This window comes from Anolis carolinensis, chromosome 2 (assembly GCF_035594765.1).
Source record: "Anolis carolinensis isolate JA03-04 chromosome 2, rAnoCar3.1.pri, whole genome shotgun sequence".
NCBI lineage: Eukaryota > Metazoa > Chordata > Lepidosauria > Squamata > Dactyloidae > Anolis > Anolis carolinensis.
The window spans coordinates 137,156,248-137,168,763 of NC_085842.1; the positions used below are offsets into that span (position 1 = coordinate 137,156,248).

Sequence of the window (12,516 nt, forward strand, 5' to 3'; positions counted from 1 at the left end):
AAACAAAAGGATAATCTGCCACCGCTAAACCCAATCAAATTCAAATTGCATGGACAATATAGGGCTTGAGTCGCCGAATTCGGAGTGTTGACCTAAAGGTGATTCGCCCCAAGGCAAACATTGTCATATCTCACCCAAAGGAAAAACCAGGACACCTCAGGAAGGCGCCCTGCAGAGCCTGTCAATATGGCTCATCACCACCCATCTTTGCTTCCACCTCTGACACCCCAAGGCATATCTAAAATCTGTATACGTGACAGAAACCCGGACACCCTTGATTGCTGCCATTAATCCCTTTAGAAATCGGTCTAGCAGGACTTAATCCGACAGTTCCTGCCCTGTCACCTCATTGTTTCAATAACTCCCGCCTTCTCTTTCGTGATTGGCCCGAGTAGAGACAAAAAGCAGCTTCCTATTGGGCCAACGGAGCAAGGCGGGAAACGAAAGCCCGCCTCGTTCAACCTTCTAGCCTATCAACGATCAGATGGGCGGGGGAAGCAGGGCGGGAAATTCAAAGGGTTGTCAGACTGAAATTTTGTATAAGTATGGCTTTATTTTGATTGTATGGTACCCTAGTAGACCGAATGATCGCTACTAGAGTCCTCTTCAGCTGAATTGCTCAATAAAGACTCCTTGGCGGATTTTCCTTCAACTTTGGCGGACCTTCTTCATTTCGGCTTCAGGTTGTATTGCGGCTCATATTTTCCTATTGGCTCCGCCAAGGTCCGTTCTCTCAGGACCGGATCGGGTCTCTCCTTAAGGGCCCGATCCCCTAAAACGCGGTCGACAACAGCAGCAGTTTAATTATTGCTTCTGGGAAGACAACCGTGAAGTCAGAATCCCTTGCTGATCTACTGCAAACTGCACACCATACAACTAGTAGGTCCTAGTGTACTTACTGCTCAAGCCTGCTCAACAATATACAAATAGTGAAGAGTCTCTCCAAACTCTTAACCAGAAACATTTTGTACTACAGCCCATCAATGCTTAAGACAATCATATTCATGTTGCTTTGATGCAATAGGGGACACTATTGAATCAGGTGTGACATTATTATTATATTTACTACCTTTCCTTACAGGTTGAGGCAGGGCACAATTCAGTTAAAATACAAAAACATAATAAAACACATTCAATAAAGCATATACAGTATTATATATGAATGCCCTTCTACTCCTTGAATATTCAAAGCAGGTATATTCATCATTACCATACAACATGTCCACAAAGTCTCAAATTACATGGGAGTAAACACAAGACAAAAGACCTGAGGAAAGAGTCACCACATGTTATGTTTTATGTCAACCTTATTCTGGAGTATCATTTTGGATTCTTTGCAACTATTCTGTAACTTTCTGGAAAGCCAGCAACTCCTACTGCCATTGTCTGCTTTCCATGAAATGCTGAAAAATAATAGTTAGCTGGTCATAAAATGAAAAATAGAGACAGAAAGGACAAGGTTTCAAGCTAATTATAGTTCTTTATAGTTGCAGGTCCAAAATTTTAAAAAAATGAATATTAACATGGAACTTTCATTATATTACGAATAGTTTTGCTTCTAGAATGCTCTGGGGGGAAAAGTGCTTTCTCATTATTCTCAAGGCTTTATTGAAATATTGCAAGTACTTATTCAGAGATCTTTCTCCTAAAGATAGTTGGCAAGGGCAGGTTGAAAAAATATGTCCCAATTTCAATGTAAGCAATTGCACTATTGGTCTTCACCCTGGAACAGTTTTACATGTGCTATAATACCTAGGGAATATATATTTGTAATAAAAGACATATAAGTACCTCTGGATGGGTTTTGAAAAACCAATATTGATGTTCAAAACAGGCCTACTGCACCAGTTAAGAATGCAAAGTAGAGATCACATCTGAACACTATAGTCACATCAAAATCTCATATAAATGCAAGAGAAAGTAAGCTACAATATTACTTTCCATTTCTTTTCTCACAGCTCCTGAATGTGGAGCTTCCTACACTGAAGAAGACCAAATGTTTATTATTTGATCTTCTAGTTTTAGATAAGAGTGGTCAGATGGAAAAAGAGAACCAGGATCATGCAGCTTTCAGCAGTGGTGACCTGAATGATATGCCACAGCTGTTGAAATTCCCTCTTGTAGGAAAATATGAAAGTTACGGGAACCATGCTTCTAGTCACCCCAACCTAAGATAAGCTTCAAGAAATGCATTCTGCTATTGAGCCATTGCATTCTGCTTTTAGGTCTCCATTTGTTATTTTAGTTAATGGTTTTAATATATCACATTTGATTCTATTGCACATTCTGTTCCTTTTGAGTAGCCACTGGACAGAGATAGATCATGAATACAACTAATTAGCTGTCTCTCATAATTTGCATTTCTCAAAACCATAAAAACATGAATAGCTATGTGCCCTCACCATCAAAATGAAGTAAACAACAGTACTCTTTCAGTACATGCAGCTATCTGTATATCACTTAATACTTGTGTTAAATCTCATTCTATGTATATGTTTTTCTCCACTCTAAATTCCACTCATTGCCCTAAAGTTTATCAGATGCGTTTACACTGTAGAATTACTGTAATGCAGTTTGACACCACTTTAACTGCTGTGGCTCAACACTATGGATTTGTAGATTTGGTGAGGCACCATAATCATTTGTCGGAGAAGGCTAAAGACCTGTTGAAACTACAACTCCCACGATTCCACAACACTGAGCCACAGCAGACAAAATGGTATCAAATTGCATTAATTCAGCATTGTCTGTTCGAAAAAAAGGACTCTTCTATGACCTGAAAAGGAAAAAACGTGGTGAAACTGCACTCTCAAGTTGTGAGTAGTGTAGCCATTCCAAGATCCCCTATGATGCCAATGAAACCTGTTAACATCAAGCAACTGCTTACTCATCACTGATGTAAAAGGGCTGATTTGTTTATAGTCAAACATTAGAAAACAAGGAGTAGAGCACAACTGTCAGTTTGATTTTCCATGTAACAAACACAAAAATGGTCCGCTCAGCTCCAAATCCAGGAACAGGATGACACAGAACAAGACTAGCTTCTGTGATTTATTTTGAGATTTCATAACTCCAAGATCAAGGAATATGTTATCTATAGGATACACAACATGACAATTTGTAGCTAACAGAAATGCAAAACAGGTAATAGATTTTTTAAAGGTACCAAATTAAGTTTGCATTTAAAAATATGCGAACAAGGTCAAAATGATATAGGTTTAGCTAAAGAGTAATTTTTGTAGCTATCTTGACTGTAAAGTAGTCTCCAAAGGTGAAGCTAGCCAAGGATCAAAGTTTTGCCCTCTGGGCCATGGAAAGCTTTGTTCTGTCACGTACAATTAAATGTTATGTTAACACCTGTCTTCTACCTTCAGTTTGAAACTCCAATGAGCCATTTCCTGTGGCTTTCCTGAATCATGTTTTTTCCAAGAAATTTTAAAAAAATGTTCTCTTTGTGCCAACAAGGCTCAGTACACCTCTCATTACTCACTCTGAGCATGTAGGGGGAAAGGCTTATGTTCCGTCCCCCAGGACGATGGTTTGCCTTACCTATTGGTCGTTTGTTTGTTTTCCCTCCTTTACATTTTGTTTCAGCCTCTGGCTGCAAAAGCCCAGGAAAAGTGGCTTGGAGTCTGCAAGAGCTGGCTGCAGTTTTCTTTGCAATGATTGGTCAAAGAGTACAACATCTTAGGACCGCCCTTTTTTACCAGGGTCTAGTCTCCATTTTGGAGCCTCATTTTGGCTATAGTCTTCCAACGTGCTGCAGCTGTGCAAGCTAACTGGGACAAATCATCCTCAAAACCAGGCCAATCTAAGCCTATCCAAATTAGATAAGTATTGAATTATACTGATCTGGAATAGGAAATCTAGTTAGAGGAGCAGGGTTATTCCGTCGCTTCTAGAACTAATCTTTGCTGTAAAGATAGGGAAGGAAAGAGTTTCTCCTTCTAATATAGACAGCGTGATTAGGGTATAGTGGTTTTATAATCACCTTTGCCTTCTGGAACCAGGGATAATTCTGTAACTAAAACCTATAGAAATTTGTTTCATTTTCTGTAACTTTAAGATCTGTGCCAGGTTTACAACCTTGTATGAATAAACATCCTTTTTTTGAAGTTTTCCAGACTCAGTCGTTCAATATTTTTAGGACAGCTTATAGGGATTTGCAGTTCGCCCGGATAAAGGACGGCACGTTTCAGCTTTATAGTTTTTTTATTGTCTGGCGGACGGCACAGCTTACTTTTGCATCAGAAAAGATCATTGTGCTTGGGATCCTATACCAACTTACCTTGGAGGCAGCCAAACTGAAATCAGTGATATATACCTTTGAGGCAGACACATAACATTTTGCATCAAACCCCTCTCTAGTTCTCAGTGTCAGGTATCTGTTATTCAGTAGGGGAATGGGCCAATCTTAGTGACTACTTTGACACCCACTACATAATTAAACATGATTGTACATACAGTTCAATCATATGCGTGTTTGCAAAAAATTAACTGTGTTCAATTCCAGACTGCAAAAGTAAGTGTGCATAAGACAGCCACTACAAAATTTATGCAATTTGACAGCATTTTAACTGCCATGGCTCAACTGCTATGGAATTGTGGGAATTGTAATTTGGTGAGGAACCAGCACCCTTTGGCAGAGAAGGCTTAAAATCGTGTAGAACTACAACTCCCAGGTTTCCACAGCATTGAGCCATGGCAGTTAAAGTGGTGTCGAACTGCATTCATTCTACACCCACATAGATAGTCATTTATATGACGTGAGGCCACTAGTTGCAAATGTACTATGGTAAGCATAAAACCAAATGACAAACAGATAAGCTGAAGCAGTAAACCACATGTTAATGCAATTATTATCATTCAACCAGATAAATCTGGAGATATGATAAAGTGCCTAATAAAGTGGCCAAGAGTTATTGAAAACCAGTTTTACATATCATTGCCTGAGGACAGTTCCCTTTAGCCCAGCTATTCCCATTCTCTCAGTTGTGAACTGGAAAGAATAATCTCTATCTCCAGTGGTGTTATGCACATAGCAGCTTAATAAGGGTCCACCCACATGGCAATGTCACATGTGGGGGGAAAAACTGCCTAATTATAAATGTGAAATATGATTGTAGCACATGACTGTAAACAAACATAGTGGCGAACTATATTTAAAACACTTTTTTAAAAGCCTCGTTCTGTTATTAACTTCACAGCAGGATCATTGCTATGCAAAATACTTAACAACTACTCTCTCCTCACAACAATGGTGTTGCTTATGCATTATCACTTTCCTTTTATGTGTGGGAGGATGAGGCAACATTTGCACGTGGCTGTTTGGTAAACTACCAGACACTCCGATGGGTGCCTTAGACCAAAGATCAAAACAAGCCTCATTGGATTCAGTGAGATTTACTCCAAGGTGAATATGTATGTTTAGGAGTGGATAGCCGTGGACGGGTCTGTTGCCAACATACTGGGCTCAGGACTATCCAGGGGCTGCACAGACTGCCAAAAAGGCCAAAGCAAAATCCCAGAAGTCTCTGGGAGTCTGGTTTTGAAAAACAGGACACAGGGTTTTTGCAACTTATATAAAAGGTGACTCACTGCTTTGGAGGTCTGCAAGAGGAGCAATTAACCTTCTTTGTTGTCGGGGCTGAAGAAAATGAGTGGTCTGGGGGATTCAGAGTAATTGAGAGCCACTAAGGCAGCTGTTGGGGGAGACATACATAGCCCCATGGTGGCCAATCGCCCATGGCTATCTTCGTTGTCTTCCCCTATGTCAGGGGACATTAAGTCCAGTCATGTCTGACTCTGGGGTTTGGTGCTCATCTCCATTACTAAGCCAAAGAGCAGGCATTGTCTGTAGACACCTCCAAGGTCATGTGGCCGGCATGACTGCATGGAGCGCCGTTACCTTCCCGTTGGAGCAGTACCTATTGATCTACTCACATTGGCATGTTTTCTAACTGCTAGGTTGTAACAGCGGCCGCTCACGCCGCTCCCGGGGTTTGAACCTGGGACCTTTTGGTCTCCAGCTCAGTGCTTTAACACACTCCGCCACCGGGGCTCTTTTAGATAGCCAGCCCCAAAGGGGACTAACAATCTGTCATGCACTTTAATACAGTCCCCACCTGCTGCCTTATGATTATGCACTTTAGTTATCAACCTGTCCTGTTTACTCCACCCACCCATGAAGATAACAGAAACTGTGCTTAGTTGCTGGTTGAAGTCATTATCTATTGCTATAATGTTGCTGTTTTTATTCTGTTTTTATATTGTGAATAGCATTTTTATGCAATTTTTCTTTTTAACTGTGTTGTTGGGCTTTGCCCCACGTGAGCTGCCCCAAGACCCCTTGGGGAGATGATGGCGGGATATAAAAATAAAGTTGTAATAATAATTATTATTATTGTACAGGATTGCAACCTCTATCATGCACCAACCTAGGAATTAGCAGTCAAAGATTCAAATGCTTAGCTGCTTTATATGTATGCTTCGTGTTCCAAGTTCAGCTATGAACTTGCAAGATGGATTTTAAAAGCCACCGTTTTTCAGTCCCTGCATATACACTATAAAGTTGATACTAGTCCTTTCTATTGGGTCTTGTAATTATAACTGAGATAATGTGTACACTACAAAGCACAATATTCACTACATAAATAACACACTTTTATACAGTAATTTATGAAAACCATCAGTTTTCGCTTGAAAAATTATCATCAACCAGGAAGATAATTTCTCTGCAAAGTACACACCAATAGAGAAGCCAGTGTAGGGTTTGAGTTTGACTACACTGCCATATAAAATCCAAATAATCTGCTTTGAACTGGATTATATGATAGTGAGGACTCATATAATCCAGTTCGAATCATATAATCTGGATTTATCTTTGATCCTTTGATAATCTGTATTATATGTCAGTGTAGATTCTGCCAACAACTGGGGTTCAAGTCCCCATTCAGCCATGATATCCATGGTATGACCTTAGGCAAGCCACACTCCCTCAACTTCAAAGGAAGACAAAGACAAGCCCCTTGTTAATAAATCTTGCCAAGAAAACCCTGTGGCAGGACTGCCTTAGGGCCACCATTGGTTGGAAACAACTTGGAAGCACACAATAGAGGAGGAAAACTGACTTATTCATAGCTGGCATCCACCAATTGCACCACTCATGTCATAGACAGAACGCCACCAAATAGAGTACAACACGGTTTATTAAAGTTACAGAACTAAAAAATGCCCGTAGGAAACAAAGGACTAGGCAAACACTTGTCTTCAGTGTGAAAAGTAACAGAAACAGCTCTGTTTGAACTAAAACGGTTCGAAAGGATAAACCGGATTAAACAGGAGTTTAATCCGGATTAAATCAAAAGTGCTTACTTCAGCCTGGCAATTTAAACAAACAAAAGTTGGTAAACAAAGGTCAAAATGAACACAAAAGCTGGCAGCAGATTCCTCTCTGCTACTCAAAAGCTACAGATGAGTAACTAAGGCTGTTTACTCCTCCGTGCAACGAGCGAAATCCGGGTCCAGGCACATCAATCAGGGTAACGGCGGTCAGCAGGGTCCCAATCCGGTCCAAGGTCGAAAGCCAAGTGCAGACGTCTAAAGTTCCGCCAGTTCCACCGAAAGCCACAGAAGGGATAGTCCGAGGTCGTAGTCAGTCAGTCAGTCCAGCGTCAATCCAGAGTAGGTAATTAATGTCCGTCAAAAAGACGACGGAGGTCCAAGCTATCAAGATTAAATACAAGTTGCACAGAAAAACCCCACACAGTTCCTCCCGCCGTCTATGCCCAGTGTCCTTGGTAACTTACGTATCCAGCAACGAATCACACCCGTCTTCAGGAAGTTCCCCAACAAGAGCCCAAGCGTTCGTCCAGATTACCTTGCCCAACGCAATTAGCCATTGATCCTAAACCCCATTTTATCCCAGTTCATAACTCCTCATCGCTGTCAGCTGCTATCCTAATTCCAGGTGCCTCCTCATCATCGTCCTCATCAGAGCTAAAACACCTTTGACTACGCCCCACAGCATCCCCAGCTGTGGATCCCGTTCCATCCCTCCAGCCCGTCCATGGGTCCGATCCTGCAACCCGCCAATCGCCTCCCATGCTATCATTGCCGGTGACACCCAAATCCTCCCTCACACGAGTCCACTCCATGTCATCCTCCTCTGAGCTCCATTCCCTCGGTAAAACCCTCAAATGAGTCTTCATCTGTTGGTTCTGCAAATAAGTCCCGGAGCCGTTTCCTTTCACGCTCCTCAAAAGAGTCTGACTCTCGAGGAGTCTTACGACCCCGTCTCCTAGTACCGGAGCCAGAAGGCTCAACCATAACAACTCATGAGTACTGATGCTCAGATATCAGCCCTATGTTACAACATGTGAATGTACTATCACATGCTCATGAGTCATTCTTTTGGTCTCAGGACACACACTAGACACATATCACTGGGTTCCTTTAACTCATGTGTTGCAGAGGGGTGAGGAATGAAAAGTTGGTGACCAATGTGTTATTTATATATCCCACCAGTTCCTGCGGCTCTTAATGAGACATGCCGCATTATCACAGGATGTCTATGCCCCACACCACTGGAAAAATTATACTGTTTAGTCAGTATCGCACCACCTGACATCCGTATCAGCCAGCAATGAAAGGACTAAGGCATTGACATCTCTGGCTCATCCTCTGTTTGGATATCAGCCAGCATGCCAATGCCTTAAATCAAGAAACAGCTTTCTAAGATCTACAGAGATACTTGCAGGAACACCTCAGCAAACGGGAGTCCAAAAGTGGCAGGTTAAATCCATGGATGATACTGGATGAGAAATTCCCTCCTGGGCACACAGAAGACTGGGCGACTTGGAAGGCGTTGAACAGACTGAGCTCTGGGACCACAAGATGCAGAGCCAACCTTAAGAAATGAGGCTACAAAACGGAATCCATAACATGCGAGTGTAGAGAAGAGCACACCACCGAACACTTACTACAATGCAGTCTGAGCCCTGCCACATACACAATGGAGGACCTTCATGGCCAGCTTCTGGTCAAAGGAAATCAAGTATAATGCCAAGTTTTAAACTTTGTTTGTGTTCTTCTAAATACATTATAACTGTATCCTCAATTCGCTTCTGACATAATAAATAAACAAATAAACCAGTCCCAGTAACAAGTCTGAAGAGGTAGCTGAAATATCAGCGTTTGCATGTCTGTTTGCAATGGCGGCTACAGAGGGCTGGGTTAATATGAAACCAACTAAGTGGGACAAGGGTGGTGCAGGAAACTTTTTCTTAGGAACCTTTGCTTTCAGTGCGGAGCATGATAAGCCTGAGTGAACCTCAACGGCTGTGATGCTGCTCATAGATGCCTTGAGGAGGGTGTGGGTAGAAGTGCTGACTCTCATGCTCCTCACACCCAGACTGGAAATTCTGAATGGCTAGAAACAAAGTCAGGAGGCAATGCTTTCTTGTCTTCTTTCACCCCTCATCTTGGAAGGGTGCCTCTACCTTTGCTTGGCACAGGGGAAGCACCCGGGACCCTCTCTGCCCTGCCTTAGTCACTTCCCGGCTGAGTAGCAAGCTCTGCCTGCCTGCTTTGATGCCCAGCCTTTAGGGATGGGGAACAATGCCCTGCTGCTTCCCTCTTCTTCACCGCTCTCCGTGGCACCACGGTTGCTATGCTTGGCTGCCTGAGTCGCACACTCCTTGTTCTGAGTGTCAGAAGTGTTCTCTCCTGCAAAGCAACATGTGCAAAAACAAGTCTGCATCTCCTTCCTGCCTGCCTCTTCTTTTGTGTCTCTTTTTTGTTACATGGAACAAGTGGGTTGGGGGCGGATCTCCAAGGGATCAAAAGGGAGATCATACAGGAGACAAAAGAGGATCAGCAGAAGCGAGATGTCTTTTATGCCCATTCGGTTGCTACAGTGGCATCCTTATGCCAGCCTGTGTGGTTTTCAAAGCACCAGATCTTGCCTAAGCTTGATTCGGAGAAAAGACCACAAGGGCCACCCAGTCCAACCAAGTTAGTTATTTAGTTTGATAGGAAACAGCCCACAAATGTCAGGTGCTGTATATTTCAGAGGGAAGAGTTGGCCAAGGAATACCAAGAGCTGGAGGCTATATTTCAGAAGAAAGAACTGGCCAAACACCTCAACACGTGGACAATTTCAACAGAAAGGAGGAAACCATGAAAATGAACAAAATCTGGCTCCCAGTATTTACAAACTCTAAAATCAGGACTGTACAGAAAGAAACTGAAGAATTCCAGACATGTATAAATCAGGGCCAGTTAACACCTCCCAACAAAGGATTTGCTCATCAAGGTGGCTAATTGCTACACTCACACCTGCCTCAAACAGACAAGAGTTCTTTCTCCCACCCTGGACATTATTCCACAGATATAGAAAGCCCACTTGCCTAGTTTCCAACAGACCCCACAACCTCTGAGGATGCCTGCGAAACGTCAGGAGAGAATGCTTCTGGAACATGGCCACACAGCCCGGAAAACTCACAGCAACCCATCTCTGAGGATTCTTCGCCTAAGGAAACCCTATGAAATGCAGGCGTCGCCTACAAATCTGAGTCCCGTGGAGAAGGATAATATTGTGGCAGAGGGTGAGCGTTGGGGCTGTTTCTTGCCTCCCGGGCGGTGCAACCTTCCCCTCCTCTCCCAAAGCGCCCCCCCCCCCGCGCGCGCCAAGGCTCACCTGGGGCTGGTGGGCGACTCCGCGCCGTAGTAGTGCCCATAGAAAAGGACCGAGAAGGCCAAGCCCAGCAGGACCAGAAGGCAGAGCCTCTTCCACCGAGGAGACCCCATCCGTGAAAGTTTGACGAGGAAATGGGGAGAAGAAGGGAAGGAGAGCGGGCTGGTTCGCTCGGCTTTGCCGGTGCTGCCGCCAAGGACCTCGGGGCCGGCTGAGGAAGGGAGAGGCAGGGCGGGCCCTCGGCCAAGAGAGAGGGGCTTCTCGCTCTTCGCGGCGTCTTTGCAAAGTTCCTCCGCGCGTCTGAGCGCAACTGGGAAGAAGAGCTCCGTCGGGGCTGGGCGCCGACCGAAGCCCTCCTCCTGCACGCCTCCGCCTCCTCCTCCTCCCCGCCTCTCCTCCGCTTCCTTCCATTTGTTGATAGCAGCCGAGGCGCCTCCAAGTTGCGGGGATGGATCTAGGGAGAGAGGGAAGGCTTCCCTAGCTGCTGGCTTCGGGGAAGCAGGACCCGGACCGAAGGCGGCCCAGAAAGTCTAGGAGAGGGACGGGTCTTGCCTCCTGCTTCGAGGCTCGTGGGGTTCTTTCAAAAGGCAGAGGCGCCAAAGAGCAAGCAATCCCTTCGGATCCCTAGGGTCTCGGAGCAGAAAAGGAGGCCGGAGGGAGGGTTTGTGGCGTGGCGGATTCGGAGGATGCGGCCGGAAGAAAGCGGGGGAGACGGGGCGCCCGTCCACTCCCTCCCCAGATCTCACTTTTCGCTGGGAGAAGCCGCGCCTTTCTTTCTCCCTAGTTGGGGCTCCCCTTTCCTGCCCCTTTGGGTCGGGGCTGGGTGGTCTTCGGGGGAAGGGGCGCAGGCTCCGCCCAGTGCCAGGCGGGCACCCCCTCGGGCCCCGGGCCACGCCGGAAGGGCCCAGATCTCCTCCTCCGCCCAGCGGGCCTGGAGCCACGGCCACCCAGTTCGGGCTGTGGTTTCAGCCGCTGAAGTCACAATCGGAGGGACAACCGGGAAGGCGAGGGAGCCTCTGGCCCCTCTCTGTGCCCGTCCAACAGCCACCTAAAGACCCACGGTGCAGGGTTTTGAAAGGAGGGCGCATCTACACCAGGCATGGGCAAGCTTGGGCCCTTCCTCCAGGTGTTTTGGACTCCCAACTCCCACCATTCCTAACAGCCTCAGGCCCTTTCCTTTCCCCCCTCAGCCGCTTATGTCAGTGTAGATTCATATCATCCAGTTTAAATCATATAATGTGGATTATCTGCTTCAAATACTCTGGATTATATGGCAGTGTAGAAGGGGCCTAGGACTCTGGAGAGTGAGACTGGGCCACTCCTCCACCATGAAACCCATTGGGTGACTTTGGGCAAGTCACACTCTCTCAACCTCAGAGGAAGCCAAGGGTAAACCTCTTCTGAACAACTCTTTCCAAGAAAACCCTGTGATGGGGCCATCTTAGTTCATAAAGAATTTGGAAGCAAGGGAGTTTCTTGGTCGCATGGCATTTTGGAAATAACCGCACCCACTCCCTGGGCACATAACCTTTTGGAAATAAATGGCAATCATAACCTTATTGAAAAGGGAAAATGTTGTCATATCTGTTTGGCAAATGTGAATCTCCATGTAGAGACCACCTTTTGAAAACCACTAGTCAAAAAAAGCATGAGCTTGTTAGAAGTCAACCCTCTGAACAAGTCATATTCGTAAGCATTCATGTAATAGCACACAGGTAACTCAGCTGTTAAACTGAAGAACCATGTCTTTGAACTGCCAAGGATGTGGAAGCAACAGAGTTTCTTAGTCGCATGGTATACACACACCTACGTTAAAATTC

General features: G+C 44.8%; 1 protein-coding gene across 1 annotated transcript in view; it reads right to left on the reverse strand.

Moving 5' to 3' along the window:
- st6galnac2 (ST6 N-acetylgalactosaminide alpha-2,6-sialyltransferase 2) overlaps positions 1 to 11,592 on the reverse strand; it is a 47,330-nt gene extending 35,738 nt beyond the window's left edge. The window contains exon 1 of the mRNA XM_008104366.3: positions 10,700 to 11,592. Within this exon, the coding sequence (XP_008102573.2) occupies positions 10,700 to 10,809 (110 nt within the window). The 5' untranslated portion in view covers positions 10,810 to 11,592. The remainder of the gene's footprint in view (positions 1 to 10,699) is intronic.
- Between the last annotated feature and the right edge of the window lie 924 nt (positions 11,593 to 12,516).